Below are 21,516 nucleotides of genomic sequence, written 5' to 3' on the forward strand. Positions count from 1 at the left end.
AAAAAATTAAAAGATGAAAAAATGTAAATGATCTAATAAGAGTAAGAATTGATCCAATAAATTTTCTTTAATTTTTATTGATTTAGCATCGAAATTGTCAAATTTACAGAATTTAAAAAAAAAAGAAATGGATTTTGAGTTCGTCTTAAAAATAAAAAGATTCTAAAATTCGTACCTCTTGCTCTAAAAATCTGTAATTTATGACACTTAATAAGCAGCCTTTAATAAACATTTTTACCAATCTTTATTGCTTTAGCATCAAAATTGTCGGCTTTACAGAATTTTTTAACCAAAAATTGGCTTTTGACTTCGTCCCACAAATGAAAAATTTGTACCTATAGTTCTAAAAGTCTGTAATTTAGAACACTTAATAAATGCCTCTTAGTAAGCTATTTCCATTAATTTTTATTGCTTTAGAGTAGAAACTGTCAAATTTACAGAATTTTATAAAAAAAAATTGATTTTGAGTTCGTCCTAAAAATGAAAAATTTCTAAAAATTGTACCTCTTGCTCTAAAAATCTGTAATTTATGACACTTAATAAGCAGCCTTTAATAAACATTTCTACTACATTTCATTGTTTTAACGTCTAAATTAACGAATTTACAGAATTTTTTAACTAAAAATTGGATTTTGAGTTTGTCCTACAAATGAAAAATTTCCAAAATTTGTACCTATAGTTCTAAAGGTCTGCAATTTAGGACACTTAATAAGCGGTCTTTAATAAACATTTTCACTAAATTTCATTGCTTTAGAGTAGAAATTGTCAAATTTACAGAACCTAATTAATACTCCTGCATTCAAAGGACAGTGGCTGAAGTTTTTGTGCAAAATTTGGTGGATGCGCCGGGCAAGATTAATAGCAATCTTGCATAATTTATAATATTGGACCTAAAATAATACAACTAATTTAAAATTGAGTTGTAGCTATACATTGTGCCAACTTTCGTAAAATTTTAATTTCCAGCCACAGACCTCTTTTCCGTTCTATTAAATTTTCATCGCGACTTCCTGAAAGCTCTAAATTAATGAGCCTGAATATGAACATATTCGAGCCATAAATTAAAGTCTAATAACGTGAAAAGGACGTTCCATTTCTTTAACTCGATTTAATTTAAATTCTACGTTTTCAGAATTCAAATAACTCAAATGAATGAGAAAGTTACAGGTGTCCGTGCCAAAACCTGAATTCGTTTTATTTACTTTTTCTTTATCATTTTTGTAGAGTTTTTCCGGTGAGACAACCAAACTGGTGATTGCGTCGGACTAATCAGCAAATTCATTATTCCCTCGGTTTATAATTTCAATCAGTTATTTTATTAAGGGAAGTTTTAATGAAGATAATTACACGGAGACGCTGCGATTGTAAAATTTAATTTAAATTCGAAAATGATAAGTTTGATGCGGGTTTGTCTTAACTATCTCGAACTAAAAAGTCGCTTCCCGCGGTTTTAATAAACAAAACAAGATGATTACGGCCATTTTGTGAAACTTGAGACTATAAAAAACCCACAAACGACTGTTGGAAGTTTAAAGTGCTAATCTGAAGCTGAGAGAGCTTTAAAATAAAGTCAGAGGAAATTTAATGAAAATGTGTGCTTTTATTTTTAGTGTATGGATGTTGAAATTGGTGTCTCATATTCAAATCATGAGAGATTAAAGCGCATGAGCTTTTAGTGGACATATGTAGATCTGTGGAAAAGAGAAAGAGCGAAAGTTGCGAGTGCTTTCGCGCTTGGGTTCAGTTAGCGCCAAGTTTTCGAAGAGAGCGCGTGTCTTTCGCGGGTGCTTAAACCTCCGAAGATCTTCCAGAAGTGGGTTTTACTCCAGCGAGTCGAGCGAGGTGAGTTTTGCAAAAAAAAATGATGGAAAACATGGAAACGTTCGAAATCATCAATTTTTTTGTACATTTCCATTTCGACAACAAAACAGAGCTATTTTGCTTGCAATACCGGAAGTGGCGTGAAATTTGCAATAACACAATGGAGCCGAAATTGAGTTGCGGCGCCAAATGTTACTACTTTTCCCCCATTTAATATTTCAATGTGTGCTTTTGTGGTTCCCCCATCCGGAAAAAAAACTTTTGTTTCAAAAGGGACCAACCGGATATAAACTTTTTACCGCAAAAATTCTGTGTAATATTCCCACGATGTTTCTTTCATTTTCGGGAACGCGCTTGGGATCTGCTTTTCGCATTATTAAAATTTCAGCGTCTGAGCTTAAAAGTTCTCGCCCCGAAAACTGTGTTTAATGAGACTGAATATGAACGTATTCAGAGCCATAAATCAAATTCTAGTAACATAGAAATAGCAAAATATACTCGTAGCTCCGGATTTTGTCCGCTCGGCTACGTTTCATTCCGTGGTACCTATTAAATATCTATTAAATATCTATTAAATATCTGGCAATATTACCTTGAAAGAGCTGGAGTCGGTCTAATTAAAATTCGATTCCACGAGCCTGCAAAAAATAGCCTGTGAAGGAAATACAATGTATTTTAATCGACCCACTGCCAATTTATATCCTGATTAAAATTCCGCGTCTATTCCGATGACAACATGAAAAACGTTCGAACTCGGCTTTTTTCTCATTGAGGGGCTATTTTTAGACAAGTAGATAAAAATATACAACTGCGACGCCGTTATTTTCCGCACGATATTACTTCCCTTGTTTGTTTGCGTTTGTTTTCTTTCAGAGGGACAAAAAGTGAAGTCGATTATGTTTCATGAACTAAGCGCCGATACAGTCGAGTCGGGTTATAACGAACGTTATAACAAATAAAATTTTATGAAAGCTGTTTGTTCCGTCTCACAATTGTACCGAATGCATAAACATGTTCAAATTAGTAAAGTTTCCAACTTTTTATTTTTCTAGCTTTAAAGCCTTCAGAATTGCAGTTTGCAGTTGTTAAAATTTCAAAAACCTGTCCTTCTCGCACTACAATTTTCTAATTTGGTGAAGTTGATAAACATGTTTTCAATAGTAAAATCCCCAAATTTTGTGACTATGGCATTAAAAATACCAGAAATACAAATTTTTATTTCAAATATGGAAAATTTTAGTACGTTTGCAAAGAAAAATTTCTAAAAACTGTCCCTTTACCACTACAATTTTCTAATTTGGTGGAGTATATAAACATGCCATTTCCATGTCGTTAAAATTACTAGAATTGTGGATTTTTGTCCTCAAGAATTCGAATTTTTCTGTTCGCTGCCAAAATAAAGAAATCTATATTCTTTTTTTTTTGTTTTCTATTTTCTAAATTGGCTGAGGCAATAAACATGTTCAAACTAATAAACTGCCGAAATTTTATTCCCATAGCGTTAAAATTACTAGAACTGTGAAATTTTATTTTCAAAAATTTGAAATTTTCTAATTTCATAGTTGTAATGACCATGTTCCTACTAGTAAAATCCTCAAATTTTATTGCATTAGCATTAAAATTACCAGAAATACTATTTTTTTTTCAAAAATTTGAAATTTTGTGTTTTTTTGCACTACAATTTTCTAATTGGGTGGAAGTAAAGATTATGTTTAGACTAATAAACTGCCAAAATTTTATCGCCATAACGTTAAAATTACTAGAATTGGGATTTTTATGCTCAAAAAAGATTTTTTGTTCCTTCAAAAATAAAAAAATTCTAAAAATTGTCTGTTTTGGTCTACAATTTTCTAATTTGGTGGAGATAATAAACATGCTTACACTAGTATAATACCTAAATTTTGTTGCTATGGCATTAGAATTACAAGAAATACAAATTTTTATTTCAAAAATTTGAAATTTTCTGTTTATTTAAATAATTAAAATTTCTAAAATCTGTCTCTTTGGCACTTCGATTTTCTAATTTGGTGGAGTTGATAATCATGTTTAAACTAATTAACTGCCGCGATTTCAATGCTTTCACGTTAAAATTACTAGAATTGTTGATTTTTATCCTCAAAAATTCGAAATTTTTGATTCGTTCACAAAATAAAAATTTCTAAATACCCTTTGACCTTACAATTTTCTAATGTGGCGAAGATAATAAACATGTTTACACTAGTAAAATCTCCAAATTTTGGTGCATTGGCGTTAAAACTACCAGAAATACAAATTTTTATTTCAAAAATTTGGAAATTCTGTTTGTTAAATAAAAATAAATAAAAATATTTTTTTTTAAAAACTGTCTTTTTAGCACTACAATTTTCTAATTTGGTTAAGTTAATAAATATGTTTTCACTAAAACAATCCTTAAATTTTGTAACTATGGCATTAAAATTACCCGAAATACAAATTTTTATTTCAAAAATTTAAAATTTTATCTTTGTTCTCAAAATAAAAATTTCTAAAAACTGTCCCTTTTGCCTACAATTTTCCTATTTGGTGGAATTAATAAACATGTTTAGACTAATAAACTGCCAAAATGTTATCGCCATAACGTTAAAATTACTAGAATTGAGATTTTTATGCTCAAAAAAGATTTTTTGTTCGTTCAGAAATAAAAAATTCTAAAAATTGTCTGTTTTGGTCTACAATTTTCTAGTTTGGTGGAGATAATAAACATGCTTGCACTAGTATAATACCTAAATTTTGTTGCTATGGCATTAGAATTACAAGAAATACAAATTTGTATTTCAAAAATTTGAAATTTTCTGTTTATTAAATAATTAAAATTTCTAAAATCTGTCTCTTTGGCACTACGATTTTCTAATTTAGTGGAGTTGATAATCATGTTTAAACTAATTAACTGCCGCGATTTCAATGCTTTCACGTTAAAATTACTAGAATTGTTGATTTTTATCCTCAAAAATTCGAAATTTTTGATTCGTTCACAAAATAAAAATTTCTAAATACCCTTTGACCTTACAATTTTCTAATGTGGCGAAGATAATAAACATGTTTACACTAGTAAAATCTCCAAATTTTGGTGCATTGGCGTTAAAACTACCAGAAATACAAATTTTTATTTCAAAAATTTGGAAATTCTGTTTGTTAAATAAAAATAAATAAAAATATTTTTTTTTAAAAACTGTCTTTTTAGCACTACAATTTTCTAATTTGGTTAAGTTAATAAATATGTTTTCACTAAAACAATCCTTAAATTTTGTAACTATGGCATTAAAATTACCCGAAATACAAATTTTTATTTCAAAAATTTAAAATTTTATCTTTGTTCTCAAAATAAAAATTTCTAAAAACTGTCCCTTTTGCCTACAATTTTCCTATTTGGTGGAGTTAATAAACATGTTTAGACTAATAAACTGCCAAAATGTTATCGCCATAACGTTAAAATTACTAGAATTGAGATTTTTATGCTCAAAAAAGATTTTTTGTTCGTTCAGAAATAAAAAATTCTAAAAATTGTCTGTTTTGGTCTACAATTTTCTAGTTTGGTGGAGATAATAAACATGCTTGCACTAGTATAATACCTAAATTTTGTTACTATGGCATTAGAATTACAAGAAATACATATTTTTATTTCAAAAATTTGAAATTTTCTGTTTATTTAAATAATTAAAATTTCTAAAATCTGTTTCTTTGGCACTACGATTTTCTAATTTGGTGGAGTTGATAATCATGTTTAAACTAATTAACTGCCGAGATTTCAATGCTTTCACGTTAAAATTACGAGAATTGTTGATTTTTATTCTCAAAAATTCGAAATTTTTGATTCGTTCACAAAATAAAAATTTCTAAAAACCCTTTAACCTTACAATTTTCTAATGTGGCGAAGATAATAAACATGTTTACACTAGTAAAATCTCCAAAAATTATTATTATTATTTCAAAAATTTGGAAATTCTGTTTGTTAAATAAAAATAAATAAAAATAATTTTTTTTAAAAACTGTTTTTTTAGCACTACAATTTTCTAATTTGGTTAAGTTAATAAACATGTTTTCACTAGAACAATCCATAAATTTTGTAACTATGGCATTAAAATTACCCGAAATACAAATTTTTATTTCATAAATTTAAAATTTTATCTTTGTTCTCAAAATAAAAATTTCAAAAAACTGTCCCTTTTGCACTACAATTTTCCTATTTGGTGGAGTTAATAAACATGTTTAAGCTAATAAACTGTCAAAATTTTATTGCCATGGCGTTAAAATTACTAGAATTGTGGATTTTATGCTCAAAAATTTGAAATTTTTTGTTTCTTCACAAAATCAAAAATTTTAAACACTGTCTTTATTTGTCTACAATTTTCTAATTTGGCGAAGATAATAAACAAGTTTACATTAGTAAAATCCACAAATTTTGTTGCTAAAACATTAACATTACAAGAAATACAAATTTTTATTTCAAAAATTTGAAATTTTCTGTTCAACACCAAAATAAAAATTTCTAAAAACTGTTTCTTTAACACTACAATTTTCCAACTTGGCAGAGGTAATAAACATGTTTATACTAGTCAAATCCCCGAATTTTGTTGCCATGACAATAAAATTATCAGAAATACAAATTTTTATTTCAAAAATTTGAAATTTTCTGTTTATTCACAAAATAAAAATTTCTAAAAACTGGCCTTTTAGCACTACAATTTTCTAATTTTGCGGAAGTAATAAACATGTTCACACTAGTAAAATCCGCAAATTTTGTTGCAATGACATTAAAATTACCAAAATTACAAAAAAATGTGCACAAAATAAAAATTCCTAAGAATATCTAACGATTTTTTATGATTTTTAAAGATATACAAAGAGTGTTTCTCTTTTGTCGTTTTCTTGCTTCCATCTTTTAAAACACATTCTTATCTAAAGGAGTTATATATTTATAGTTTCAGCGGAAGTTTAAGAATTTATAAGAATTTTTATAATCTCCAAGGTGCTTTAAGGACCTTAGAGAATCTTTAAGGATCTACATACATTTTAAAGAACGTTTAAGTATCTCACTAAACCTCTAACGACGTAAAATACCCATAAAAATCTTATAAAAGATTTCTAATAATTACCAAACACTTTCGAGTTATAAATATAAAATCTATTTTGGATGTCAATATGCACGTTTTGCGGCTTTTAGTTGTGGAGCTCAAATTCAGAAGAGAAAACAATTGGAAATTGGTACATGTCTACTTTTTCATTTTTTCAGGTAAACATAAAAACTTGTTCAATGTTTTAAGAAATTATAACGAATCAATAAAGGGGTCACATGGTTCGTTATAACCGGTTTCGACTGTACGTTTAATATATTCCGGGAGCGATTTTATGCATATGTAACGACGCAACAGTCTAAGTTTGACGGAGATTAATTTAAATGAGACACAAAATCGATGAGGTGCTGTAATTGTGTACTTTTAGGCTCACACGTTATTAATGTTCATCTGCAATCCGAACAGTACAAAATAAACACAACTGCGATAACTAGAACAAAACTACATACATTTAGCTCTAACTGCGGATTTAATAGAACTAGCTACGTTTATTGTATCTTTAATGGAGGAAGTTTTATCTTCAACACCATCGATGTAACCACACATTTTTTATCGCTCTTTTTTGTTGTCAGCTCGATTCAGTGTTCATCAGCGAATTTCCTTTGCCGCTATTATACCGAGTCAACGAGCACCAAATTATCTATCCAAACCGATATAAAGCACTGAGCGCTCCCATTTTAAAAATCGTGCAAACTCGAAGGAATTCTGTTAGTTTTCCTGAACAGATTAACGAAAGTTTTTGCTCGAATTTTCGAGATCTACACGGAAAACGACAGTGACATACAGATCCTATTAACTGTGAAAAACTTCGGACCAGGGCGACAAAACTTGGCTAACTCGTGATTGATTTAGGAACGAGTAACTTCATTGAAATCGCCCCCTAATTGAACACTACAAAAACAGTTTGTTTTTATTAGTGTTTTATTATTAACTCGTGCTTTTAGAGCGAGGCATTTAATATTGAAGGCATTAACTTTATCTCGTCTGGGATTATTAAATTTAATCCGGGAAAAATTTCAGTATGCGGGCTTACACTGTTTAAATTATCAATTCATGCGGCAAAGTAAACAAACATTGCGTTTAGACATTTTTCATTTAAATTCCACGACGACAAAACCGGCGGGATTAGTTCGGGAACAGTAAGAAAATAAGCGCTTTTGCTGATAAATCGATTGCTTGTCACGCTTGATTAATCTTATCGCGCAAAGCCACACATTCCAATTAAAAAAATATAATTGTGGGTTTTAGAGAGAATTAAACTGTTTGATCATCAATATTAGAACCGACGCTTTAAATTGTTGCGTTTTCAAATGTTGAATTTTCACCTGTTAAAAAATTCAATCGAAGCGGGTTCAATACTGCCAATTAATTAAATGCTTCACTTTCAATCACGCGCAATAAAAATTTAAATTAAACCATCAAAAGAGGAAAGTTTACACACGTGCAAATAAACTGATTAATTAATACCGAATTTTCTGACCGCTGAGGAAATCCAATTATGAGGAACTAGCTTGATACTACATTTTTAGCAATTTTCTCCAAAGTTGGAGATTTCTTGACTTTCTTGACTAAACAATTTTAAGATCTGTACAACTTTGCAAGCCACGGTTAACTTTATAAACACGAAAAAGAAGAAAAACAAGTTCATTTCAAGTAATCATAATTTAATCCAAACTTCCCCCCGTCAATCCCATTAAAAACAACAAAGTACAATCCAATCTTAGATTAAGTTGTTTTGACGACGAAATTTAGTTTAGTCAATACTTACAAATCCGTACATAAATTGCTTCATTTCCCGCAATGGAGAATCTAATTCTGTTCTGATTACTCTGAATTTTTTATTCTGAAGAATTTTTTTCATGTTTAGCTTCTTTTTTTAATTTCGACAAAAAATTGCTAAAGAAATACAAATTTTTATTTAAAATTTGAAATTTTCTGTTTATTTAAAAATAATTTTTTTTAAAATCTGTCCCTTTGGCACTATAATTTTCTAATTTGGTGGAGTTGATAAACATGTTTAGAGTAATTAACTGCCAAAATTTTATTGCCATAGCGTTAAAATTACGAGAATTGTAGATTTTTAGTCTCAAAAATTCCAATTTTTTGGTTCGATCACAAAATAAAAAATTCTAAAAACTGTCCTTTTTGCACTAAAATTTTCTAATTTGGCAGAGGTGATAAATAAAGCCACACTAGTAAAATCCTTAAATTTCGTTGCTAAAGCATTAAAATTACTATAAATACAAATTTTTATTTCAAAAATTTGAATTTTTCTGTTTGACACCAAAATACATTATTTTAAAAACTGTCCCTTTCGCACTATAAGTTTCTAATTTAATGAAGTGAATAAACATGTTCAAACTAAAAAATTGTCAAAATTCTATTGCCATAGCGTTAAAATTACTAGAATTGTAGATTTTTATTCTCAAAAATTCCAATTTTTTGGTTCGATCACAAAATAAAAAATTCTAAAAACTGTCCCTTTTGCACTAGAATTTTCTAATTTGGCAGAGGTAATAAATAAGCCCTCAGTAGTAAAATCTTTAAATTTTTTTGCATAAGTACAAATTTTTATTTCAAAAATGTGAAAATTTCTGTCTGTCACTAAAATAAAAATTTTTAAAATCTGTTCCTTTGGCACTATAATTTGGTGGAGTTAATAAACATGTTTAAAGTAATTAACTGCCAAAATTTTATTGCCGTAGCGCTAAAATTACTAGAATTGTGGATTTTTATTCTCAAAAATTCGAATTTTTTGATTTGATCACAACATAAAAAATTCTAAAAACTCCTTTTTGCACTACAATTTTCTAATTTGGCGGACGTAATAAATAAGTCCACACTAGTAAAATCCCTAAATTTCGTTGCTATAACATTAAAATTACCGTAAATACAAATTTTTATTTCAAAAATTTGAAATTATCTGTTTGTCACCGAAATAATTTTTTTTAAAACTGTCCCTTTTTCGCACAATTTTCTAATTTAGTGGAGTTAATAAACATGTTCAAACTAAAAAACTGTCAAAATTATATTGCCATAGCGTTAAAATTACTAGAATTGTATATTTTTATTCTCAAAAATTCCAATTTTTTGGTTCGATTACAAAATAAAAAATTCTAAAATCTGTCCCTTTTGCACTAGAATTTTCTAATTTGGCGGAGGTAATAAATAAGTCCACACTAGTAAAATCCCTAAATTTCGTTGCTATAACATTAAAATTACCATAAAAACAAATTTTTATTTAAAAAATGTGAAATTTTCCGTTTGTCACCAAAATATTTTTTTTTAAAACTGTCCCTTTTGCACTACAATTTTTTAATTTAATGAAGTGAATAAACATGTTCAAACTAAAAAACTGTCAAAATTATATTACCATAGCGTTAAAATTACTAGAATTGTAGATTTTTATTCTCAAAAATTCCAATTTTTTGGTTCGATCACAAAATAAAAATTCCAAAAACTATCCCTATGGACTACAATTTTCTAATTTGGCGGAGGGTAATAAATAAGCCCACAGTAGTAAAATCCTTAAATTTCGTTGCATAAATACAAATTTTTATTTCAAAAATGTGAAATTTTCTGTTTGACACCAAAATAAAAATTTCTGAAATCTGTCCCTTTGGCACTAAAATTTTCTAATTTGGTGGAGTTGATATTCATGTTCAAACTAATTAACTGCCGAATTTTTATTACCGTAGCGTTAGAATTACTAAAATTGTGGATTTTTCTTCTCAAAAAAATGTTTTGTTCGTTTGTAAAAAATTCTCTGTCTCTTTTGACCTAGAATTTTCTTATTTGGCGGAGATAATAAATATGTTTACGCTAGTAAACTCCCAAAATTTCATTGCATTGGCATTAAAATTACCAAAAATACAAATTTTTATTTTTAAACTGCTTAGAATCTGTGCTTACTAATTCTTTAAATTGTTTTGGATTCTCCAGCTATTTTATTTTTTTTTGCGTTATTCTGAGTTCTTCCGCCTTTGGGTTAATTTTTCTTTCTTCTAAATTGTCTTTTCGATTCTTACAGATTATTTACATTTGTAGGATTTTTCTGAATCGAATTCTTTGGTCCCTTTGACTTCTCTTGTTTCCTTTTTTCGATTTTTCCGGACTAGAATGGATTCTTTTTCCTTTTGCAGAGTTCTGATTCTTTCAGTTTTTTGCATTGTTTCTTCCAATTCTTTAGATTCTTTCGGCTTGTTTGAAGTTAATTGCTTAATTTTCCGCAATGTAGCCTTAAATAAGATTTCCAGGTTTTTTCCCCGACTGAAACTCTCTAGAGATAAGTGGATAGTGTAAAGTAACAAAAGCAGTCTTCCCTTAATTTGGGATAATGAAGGGTGTTTCTCAATTATCCTTTGTTCACATGATTTGTGCGTCCGTGTATTAAATGGCTTGGACGTGGAGAGGTAGAATCGATATAATTATCCCATTACTTGCAACTTCGCCCCATGGAATTTTACGATTAATGAGATGATAATTAAGGACAAATATTTAAAGGAGTTTCGTGCAACTCAAACATTTCTGTGTTAATTAAAACCGAGTATTGCATGAATAGCAGAACTCTGTTTCAAATACAAAACATTTCGTACTCGCATGATTTTCACAAGAATAATAGAATTTCATGGTTGGGAGCCCTGAAACTTCATATCACATTATCAAGTAAGCGAACATAAAAATGCGATTAAACCGAACCATCAACGATCTTTATTGCCTCATAAATAAACTAAACAAACTAAAGACACAACTTGCATAATTTTTGCCCGCTTCGGTTGCAAACTTCAAAGAAAAGTGGCGGTTTTGAGTCACAAAGTTAAATGGGGGACAAAGGCCTTTCATGTGGAGACAACGAAACGATATTTTTGATACAAAGGAGCTCGTGAGGTCACGAGAAAAATGATTAGATCATTGCGACTTTCATGGGAATTGGTGGATGCGCCGGGATAATTTTTCCTCAGTTGCTGTAGATTTTATAGTTCATTGAGTGTTTGGGTCAAAGAAACTTAAAAGATAACCGGAGGAATTGTCGAAAAACGACAGTAAATCAATATATTAAAATGCTGAGCACGCCCTTCAGCATGCAACGTTACACTAGACGTCTCCACTTTTACGAGAACGTTTTACGTTTACTCTAAGACAAGAGCGTCTTCATAAATGTTTTAGGATGGAAAACCGCATATTTACTTGACAGGAGGAACTATAACGCTGGCAGGGTTCCTCATTCATAATTCAGGTTTTCGGTAATGAAAAACATTTCCCTAAACGCTAAAATTTTCGTAACGATTTTTGCGTCTGGATCTGTATAATAATTGTTGTGAAAACTCTGAAAGTTTTGTTTTAAAAATCAATACTTCTCTAAATGCATTAGCGCCAGACTGCAGTCAAAAAAAATTGTTGCTTTGGCATTAAAATTACAAGAAATACAAATTTCCTCTTTAGCAATACAATTTTCTAATTTGGTGGAGTTCATAATTATGTTCAAAGTAATTGTGGATTATTATTTTCAAAAATTCTAAATTGTTTGTTCGTTCACCAATTTCTAAAACCTGTCTCTTTTGGCCTACAATTTTCTAATTCGGCGAAGATAATAAACATATAATGTATAAGTATAATCTATAAATTTTGTTGCTATGGCAGTAGAATTACAAAAAATACAAATTTTTATTTCTAAAATTTGAAATTTTCTGTTTATTTAAAAATTAATTTTCTAAAGTCTGTCCCTTTGGCACTATAATTTTTTAATTTGGTGGAGTTGATAAAAGTTCAAAATAATTAACTGTTAAAATTTTATGGCCATAGTGTTAAAATTACTAGAATTGTGGATTTTTATTCTCAAAAATTCGAAATTTTTTGTTCGTTCACGAAATAAAATTTTCTAAAATCTGTCTCTTTTGGTCTACAATTTTCTAATTTGGCAAAGATAATAAACATATTCGCACTACTATAATCCCCCCCAAATTTTGTTGCTATGGCATTAAAATTACAAAAAATACAAATTTTTATTTCAAAAATTCGAAATTTTTTGTTTGTTTACAAAATAAAACATTCTAAAATCTGTCTCTTCTGGTCTACAATTTTTTAACTTGGCGGTGGTAATAAACATGTTCACACTAATAAACCCCCTCAATTTTGTAGCTATGGCATTAAAATTACCCAAAATACAAATTTTTATTTCAAAAATTTGAAATTTTCTGTTCATTCAAAAAATAAAAATTTCTAAAACCTGTCTTATTGGCACTACAATTTTCTAATTTGGTAGAGATAGTAATCATGTTCAAACTCATTAACAGTCGAAATTTTATTGCTGTATTTATTTATTTAAAAATTTTTATTTAAAATTTGAAATTTTCTGTTTATTTAAAAATAATTTTTTTTAAAATCTGTCCCTTTGGCACTATAATTTTCTAATTTGGTGGAGTTGATAAACATGTTTAGAGTAATTAACTGCCAAAATTTTATTGCCATAGCGTTAAAATTACGAGAATTGTGGATTTTTAGTCTCAAAAATTCCAATTTTTTGGTTCGATCACAAAATAAAAAATTCTAAAAACTGATTTTATTGCTGTATTTATTTATTTAAACATTTTTATTTAAAATTTGAAATTTTCTGTTTATTTAAAAATATTTTTTTTTAAAATCTGTCCCTTTGGCACTATAATTTTCTAATTTGGTGGAGTTGATAAACATGTTTAGAGTAATTAACTGCCAAAATTTTATTGCCATAGCGTTAAAATTACGAGAATTGTGGATTTTTAGTCTCAAAAATTCCAATTTTTTGGTTCGATCACAAAATAAAAAATTCTAAAAACTGATTTTATTGCTGTATTTATTTATTTAAAAATTTTTATTTAAAATTTGAAATTTTCTGTTTATTTAAAAATAATTTTTTTTTAAAATCTGTCCCTTTGGCACTATAATTTTCTAATTTGGTGGAGTTGATAAACATGTTTAGAGTAATTAACTGCCAAAATTTTATTGCCATAGCGTTAAAATTACGAGAATTGTGGATTTTTAGTCTCAAAAATTCCAATTTTTTGGTTCGATCACAAAATAAAAAATTCTAAAAACTGTCCCTTTTGCACTACAATTTTCTAATTTGGCAGAGGTAATAAATAAAGCCACACTAGTAAAATCCTTAAATTTCGTTGCTAAAGCGTTAAAATTACTATAAATACAAATTTTTATTTCAAAAATTTGAATTTTTCTGTTTGTCACCAAAATACATTATTTTAAAAACTGTCCCTTTCGCACTATAAGTTTCTAATTTAATGAAGTAAATAAACATGTTCAAACTAAAAAATTGTCAAAATTCTATTGCCATAGCGTTAAAATTACTAGAATTGTAGATTTTTATTCTCAAAAATTCCAATTTTTTGGTTCGATCACAAAATAAAAAATTCTAAAAACTGTCCCTTTTGCACTAGAATTTTCTAATTTGGCAGAGGTAATAAATAAGGCCTCAGTAGTAAAATCTTTAAATTTTTTTGCATAAGTACAAATTTTTATTTCAAAAATGTGAAAATTTCTGTCTGTCACTAAAATAAAAATTTTTAAAATCTGTTCCTTTGGCACTATAATTTTCTAATTTGGTGGAGTTGATAAACATGTTTAAAGTAATTAACTGCCAAAATTTTATTGCCGTAGCGCTAAAATTACTATAATTGTGGATTTTTATTTTCAAAAATTCGAAATTTTGGTTTATGCACAAAATAAAAAATTCTAAAATTTGTTTTTTTTGGTCTACAGTTTTTAAAATTGTCGAAGGTAATAAACATGTTCATACTAGTAAAATCCTCAAATTTTGTTGCCATGGCATTAAAATTACCAGAAATACAAATTTTTGATAATTTCATAATTCAGGTTTTCGGTAATAAAAACATTTCCCTGAACGCTAAAATGTTGGTAACGATTTTTCCGTCTGGATCTGGATAATAATTGCTGTGGGGACTCTGAAAGTTTTTGTTTTGAAAATCGATACTTCTCTAAAAGCATTAGCGCCAGACTGCATTTAAAAGCTCTAAATCCACTTCGAAGTTCACGCAATCTCTCAAAAGGAAATATTTATTTATAATTCGCATTTTGTTTAGTGGTACGTCTGTGGGATTAGACTTCTTGAAGAAATGTCTTTCTGGGTCGAAATTGGTATTTTGATGAAGAGAGCGTGATTTAAGATTCTAAAACGGTAGCAAAGGATTCAATCGAGACTTGTTTGCAGTTCACACTTCGACACTTTCTCCTAAAAACCTTTTAACGCCCGTCTCGGAAATTCCGCGCGCGATTTATTATTGAGGACATTTGAGCATGTACACGACACGTAATCCCACAGGAACACCTTCCAGAACACACTCCAATTACCTAAAAACCGGCATCATTAATTCAGACCTGGCGTCGATAAATTCACGTGAAAAATTCAGCGTTAATTAGTCTCACAGTCCGTTTAAATTTATTCAGGTCTACCACCTGAAACAACTCCATCGTGAACAAAACTGTTATTTTACGAGAAGTATTTTCATTGTGTGGAGCCTTCATTAATAATTTTCCTGAAAACTCGATTTTTTAGGGTCAGAGCAACAAGCGGACAGAAAATCTCAAGTTTATCAGTTCAGTTCATCCATCAAGAAGATTTATGTTTTCGTACGCGTCATTAGTTATCGTGACGTCATGGAGTTTCTTCGGTGACGTCACAACTTGTTATCATATAGACGAGTTTGTTAATATTTTGATTGCAATGTGGTGTTTTTATTATTGTTTTGAAAGTAAAATTTCATTCTTTCAGATTCGGCCATGTGTAGACAAATGCTTTAATAAATCACGATGTCCAACCAAGCGGAAGGACGGTCCAGTGTGGCCTCTGCAGGTCATGTGGGCTCTCAGAACAAAAGACCAGTTATCCTAATCTATCCAACTGGTAAGTGCAAGGTGCGTCAAGTTTGAGCATCATACATCGCAAAAAAGTTTAAACATACTACATAATTCTAGAATAATTTCTGCTGCGAAAATTATGTCTACAATTCTGCACTTTGGTACAGATAATAAATACTTTTGAAATAGTAATTTACCCTAGTTTCATTGTCATAACTTAAAAACTAACAAAGATCCGAATTTTAATAGCAAAAAGTAGAAGATATTTGGTGCGTTCTAAAAAAAAATTTTTAAAATCAGTATTTTTTGTTCTAAAATTATGCCCTTTGGCACAGATAATGAACACTTTAAAGTAGTGATTTCACCAAATTTCATTGTCATAACTCAAAAACTAACAAAGATACGAATTTTAATAGCTAAAAGTTAAAAATATTTGGTTCATTCTAAAATAAAAATTTTTAAAATCTGTGTATTTTGTTCTAATTTTGCACTTTGGCACCGTTATTGAACAGTTTAGAAACAATAACCTCACCAAATTTAATTGTCATAACTCAAAAACTAACAAAGATACAAATTTTTATAACAAAAAGTTGAAAATGTTTGGTTCGGCTCAAAATAAAATTATCTAAAATCTCTATTTTTTGTTCTAAAATTTTACACTTTAACAGAGTTTTTGAACACGTTACAAATCGTAATTTCCCCAAGTTTCATTGTCATAACGTGAAAACTAACAAAGATACGAATTTTAATAGAGAAAAGTTGAAAATATATGGTCTGTTCTGAAATGAAGTTTTCTAAAATCTGTATTTTTTGTTCTAAAATTTTGCACTTTGGCACAGTTCATAAACACTTCAAAGTAGTAATCTAACCAAATTTCATTGTCATAACTCAAAAACTAACAAAGATACGAATTTTAATAGCTAAAAGTTAAAAATATTTGGTTCATTCTAAAATAAAAATTTTTAAAATCTGTGTATTTTGTTCTAATTTTGCACTTTGGCACCGTTATTGAACAGTTTAGAAACAATAACCTCACCAAATTTAATTGTCATAACTCAAAAACTAACAAAGATACAAATTTTTATAACAAAAAGTTGAAAATTTTTGGTTCGGCTCAAAATAAAATTATCTAAAATCTCTATTTTTTGTTCTAAAATTTTACACTTTAACAGAGTTTTTAAACACGTTACAAATCGTAATTTCCCCAAGTTTCATTGTCATATCGTGAAAACTAACAAAGATACGAATTTTACTAGAGAAAAGTTGAAAATATATGGTCTATTCTGAAATGAAGTTTTCTAAAATCTGTATTTTTTGTTCTAAAATTTTGCACTTTGGCACAGTTCATGAACACTTCAAAGTAGTAATCTAACCAAATTTCATTGTCATAACTCAAAAACTAACAAAGATACGAATTTTAATAGCTAAAAGTTAAAAATATTTGGTTCATTCTAAAATAAAAATTTTTAAAATCTGTGTATTTTGTTCTAATTTTGCACTTTGGCATCGTTATTGAACAGTTTAGAAACAATAACCGCACCAAATTTAATTGTCATAACTCAAAAACTAACAAAGATACAAATTTTTATAACAAAAAGTTGAAAATGTTTGGTTCGGCTCAAAATAAAATTATCTAAAATCTCCATTTTTTGTTCTAAAATTTTACACTTTAACAGAGTTTTTAAACACGTTACAAATCGTAATTTCCCCAAGTTTCATTGTCATAACGTGAAAACTAACAAAGATACGAATTTTAATAGAGAAAAGTTGAAAATATATGGTCTGTTCTGAAATGAAGTTTTCTAAAATCTGTATTTTTTGTTCTAAAATTTTGCACTTTGGTACAGTTCATGAACACTTCAAAGTAGTAATCTATCCAAATTTCATTGTCATAACTCAAAAACTAACAAAGATACGAATTTTAATAGCTAAAAGTTAAAAATATTTGGTTCATTCTAAAATAAAATTTTCTAAAATCTGTGTATTTTGTTCTAAAATTCTGCACTTTGACACCGTTATTGAACAGTTTAGAAACAATAATCTCACCAAATTTGATTGTCATAACTCAAAAAACTAACAAAGATACTAATTTTAATAGCAAAATGTTGAAAATATTTGGTTCGTTCTAAAATGAAATTTTCTAAAATCTGTATTTTTTGTTCTAAAATTTTCCACTTCGGTACAGTTAATAAACACTTTAGAATAAGTAACCTCACCTAATTTCATTGTCATATCTCCAAAACTAACAAAGATGCAAATTTTAATAGCAAAACGTTGAAAATATTTGGTCCGTTGTAAAAAGAAAATTTCTAAAATCTAGATTTTTGGTTCTAAAATTTTATATTTTGGCACAGTTATTGCTCACTTTAAAAATGGTTATTTCCTCAAGCTTCATTGTCATAACATAGAAAATTAACGAAGATACGAATTTTAATAGCAAAAAGTTGAAAATATTTGTTCCGTTCTAAAAAGAAAATTTCTAAAACCTGGAGTTTTTGTTCTAAAATTTTGCACTTTAGCACAGTTATTGAACACTTTAAAAGTCGTAACCTTACCAAATTTTATTGTCATATCTTAAAAACTAATAAAAATTCGAATTTTTATAACAAAAAATTGAAATTTTGTCCCAAAATCAAATTTTTTAAAATCTTTTTTTTTGTTTTAAAATTTTGCACTTTTACTCAATTAATAAACACTTTAGAAAAAGTAATCTCACCCAATTTTGTTGTCATAACACAAAAACTAACAGAGATATGAATTTTAATAACATAAAGTTAAAAATATTTGGCCCGTTCTAAAAAGAAAATTTCTAAAACCTGGAGTTTTTGTTCTAAAATTTTGCGCTGTAACATAGTTATTGAACACTTTAGAAGTAGTAATTTTCCTAAGTTTTATTGTCATAAATGAAAAACTAACGAAGATACGAATTTTAATACCAAAAAGTTAAAAATATTTAGTTCGTCCTGAAATGAAATTTTCTAAAATCTATATTTTTTGTTCTAAAATTTTGCACTTAGGAACAGTTATTGAACATTTTAGAAGTAGTAACTTCGCCAAATTTCATTGCAATAACTTAAAAACTAATGAAAATACGAATTTTTATTTTTTGTTTGCCCCAAAATAGAATTTACTAAAATCTGTATTTTTTGTTCTAAAATTTTGCACTTTGGCACAGGCAAAGAACGTAATCTCACTAAACTTTATAGCTATTACTCAAAAACTAAGAAAGATACGAATTTTATCAGCAAAAGTTGAAAATATTTGCTCCGTTCTAAAACGAAATTTTCTAAAATGTATATTTCTTGTTTTAAAATGTTGCACTTCGGCACAGTTAATGAACACTTTAGAAGTAATAACCTCTCCAAATTTCGTTGTCATAACTCATAAACTAACAAAGATACGAATTTTATTAAAAAAAGTCTAAAATATTTGGTTTTTGGTGTATTGCATAATCGTGTCATCAGTAAAATTAAGTAATACCAATTAAAGATGGACTACTTAAAAATGTTTAAACGTTTTATGCGATGTACGATCCTAAAAGTAGACGCACCAGGTAATTTAATTCGTAATTTCTTTGGTTGAAATGGTGGATGCGCCGGGTCAAACTAATTAAAAAGACGTCGCCGCAAATCTGCGAAAGCTGCTCTAACTATCTCAATGGTTTTTATCTCAATTATAGTTGCTCCAGAGACCGTCGTCGTCCCGATAATCTCCTGCATCTTGGGTTTTCCGCTGCTGGCCCTCCTAGTAATCTGTTGCTTGCGAAGAAGAGCGAAACTGGCCCGAGAACAAGCTCGCAGACGGAACTGTGATATTGAACACGGTACATTCTCTATTGTCAGGTTCAGCCCAATACACTATTTAGGTAACTAGTATACATCTTCTCTTTAGTTGCTTTCTCTCACCGATTCTTTCTCCTCTTTGTGTTTTCAGTTAACATTTTATTTACCCATTGACACGGATAGGTACTCGCACATCTCGCCCGATTCTAACGATACCTGTGTGGCCTTAAATTTCGTTAGAATCGATAAAACAACCAAAACATTCATTAAACTTTATCTAAACTATCGTTTTAAGCAGGGCGTTCCACAAGAGCTGTTTCCCTGAGGTCAGAAAGAGCAATGAGCAGAGGATTTCCATCATTAGAACTCGACACAGTCGTTGAAGAACGATCTGATCCGGAACCGGAAGCGACAGTGATTGAAATGATGACGCCTGACGGAGAACCTGATAGCTAGCATAAGGTTAAAGATGTGTGCAGTGCGGACAGGTGGGTACTTTTTCGATACTCAAGAAAGTTTCATCTGTCACTTTGAATTGCCGGTGCCATCAAACTAAAATAGAGTGTTTTAGGTCGCCTCTTTGGACTGCGCTAACGCACGCACATACGCTGGCTATTGAAACTAATAGCTGACCCGAGGATAATGACAATCCCGAAGAACCAGTTGTCCCGCAGATGATACCTTTGCCCTTCATTAAGGGCTATTAACATTCTAGTGATTTCGAGTTTTGCCTAACTGACTTTTGGATCACCAATTCCCATAGTACAAACTTTATCAGTGTACTCCGAAATTCAATGTTTATAAGTGTAGATATGTATATTCAAAGCTGTTTAGTTCCACACCCAGTGGAGCACTTTGTTTTATTTCGCATGAGTATACTAAAATTCCAAATGTAAGGTGCTTCATGTTTATGCTATCTTCACAGTATTAAATTGGTTTAGAATAGTTGGAACGTTGTCTTCATCCAGTGCCAATCACCCAGTTTTTGTATTTTCAGAAATAAAACTCTTTTACTGCTACGAGTACATCTTTTCTTGAAGAACAGAGGCTGAGATCTAAATCTTCTTCAGATTTACTCTGAAATTCTTCATCTATTCTCTTCGAGTTTCTATACTGGTTTCATGTGATTTATCTATAGAACATCTTCTCATCATTATCTTTTCTTTATGAGATATTTTTCCTGGTGTTCCCCGGATTGCTGAACATAAGGAAATAATAACATTTGAATTTTATTTTTTTCCTACTTTCCTGAACCTTCAAATAAAATTCGATTAATGGTGGATTGCACCTTAAGAAACTCGTAATTCGATGGCCACTTTTGAAATTGCGACATTTTTAAAAAAATCGAATTAAAAACGTAAAATTTCAAATTTCCCACTCGAAATTTCGAAGTTGGTGTTACTGAAAATTGGAGCGCTATCACGTGTAAAACTAATCTTACTTTTTTCGATTACTTGTGTGTTAATAGAGCTTTGGAAAGGCAAATTTGCAGTAAAAAGGTTAGTTTAGGCATAAAACGACGTTACACAGAGGCCGGTCTTCATTTTGCAGTCACACAACTTCCGATATTTCAGCGGGAAATTTGAAATTTTACTTTTTAATTCATTTTCATTTAAAAACCCTGCAATAACATAGAATTCTAAAAACAGCTTTCAGATTAAGAATTTTCTAGAGTGATTTGTGATTTAAAAGTTTCATTCGAGGGCAATTTTTGGGATCGAAAATTATTGCGAGGTTTTTTAACAAAATTAAATAAAAAACGTTAAATTTCAAATTTCCCACTCGAAAATTCCAAGTTGGTAGTTGGTATTACTGAAAATTACTGTCTTGTGATTGTGTGAACTAACCTTACTTTTTTCGTTTACTTGTGTGTGAATTGTGCTTTGGAAAGGCAAATTTACAGTAAAAAAGGTTAGTTTAGGCATAAAACGACTTTACACAGAGCAGATCTTCATTTT

General features: G+C 29.3%; 1 protein-coding gene across 6 annotated transcripts; it reads left to right on the forward strand.

The window, feature by feature from the left end:
* The first annotated feature begins 1,683 nt into the window (after positions 1-1,683).
* LOC148173400 (uncharacterized) lies at positions 1,684-20,503 on the forward strand. 6 transcript variants are annotated; one of them, XM_088038946.1, is made up of 5 exons: positions 1,684-1,842; positions 15,691-15,822; positions 19,456-19,641; positions 19,854-20,046; positions 20,120-20,503. In XM_088038946.1, exons 2-4 carry the CDS (start codon positions 15,729-15,731, stop codon positions 20,012-20,014), a joined length of 441 nt encoding a protein of 146 aa, XP_087895072.1. In that variant the 5' UTR covers positions 1,684-1,842; positions 15,691-15,728; the 3' UTR covers positions 20,015-20,046; positions 20,120-20,503. The 6 variants fall into 6 exon arrangements, with proteins under 6 accessions (XP_087895072.1, XP_087895071.1, XP_087895073.1 ...); XM_088038945.1 differs by having other exon boundaries at positions 20,130-20,503; XM_088038947.1 differs by having other exon boundaries at positions 19,854-20,020; positions 20,130-20,503.
* Positions 20,504-21,516: the final 1,013 nt, after the last annotated feature.

This window comes from Gnatocerus cornutus, chromosome 6 (genome assembly GCF_029298725.1).
Source record: "Gnatocerus cornutus isolate USDA-ARS CGAHR chromosome 6, icGnaCorn1.1, whole genome shotgun sequence".
In the NCBI taxonomy this organism is placed as follows: domain Eukaryota; kingdom Metazoa; phylum Arthropoda; class Insecta; order Coleoptera; family Tenebrionidae; genus Gnatocerus; species Gnatocerus cornutus.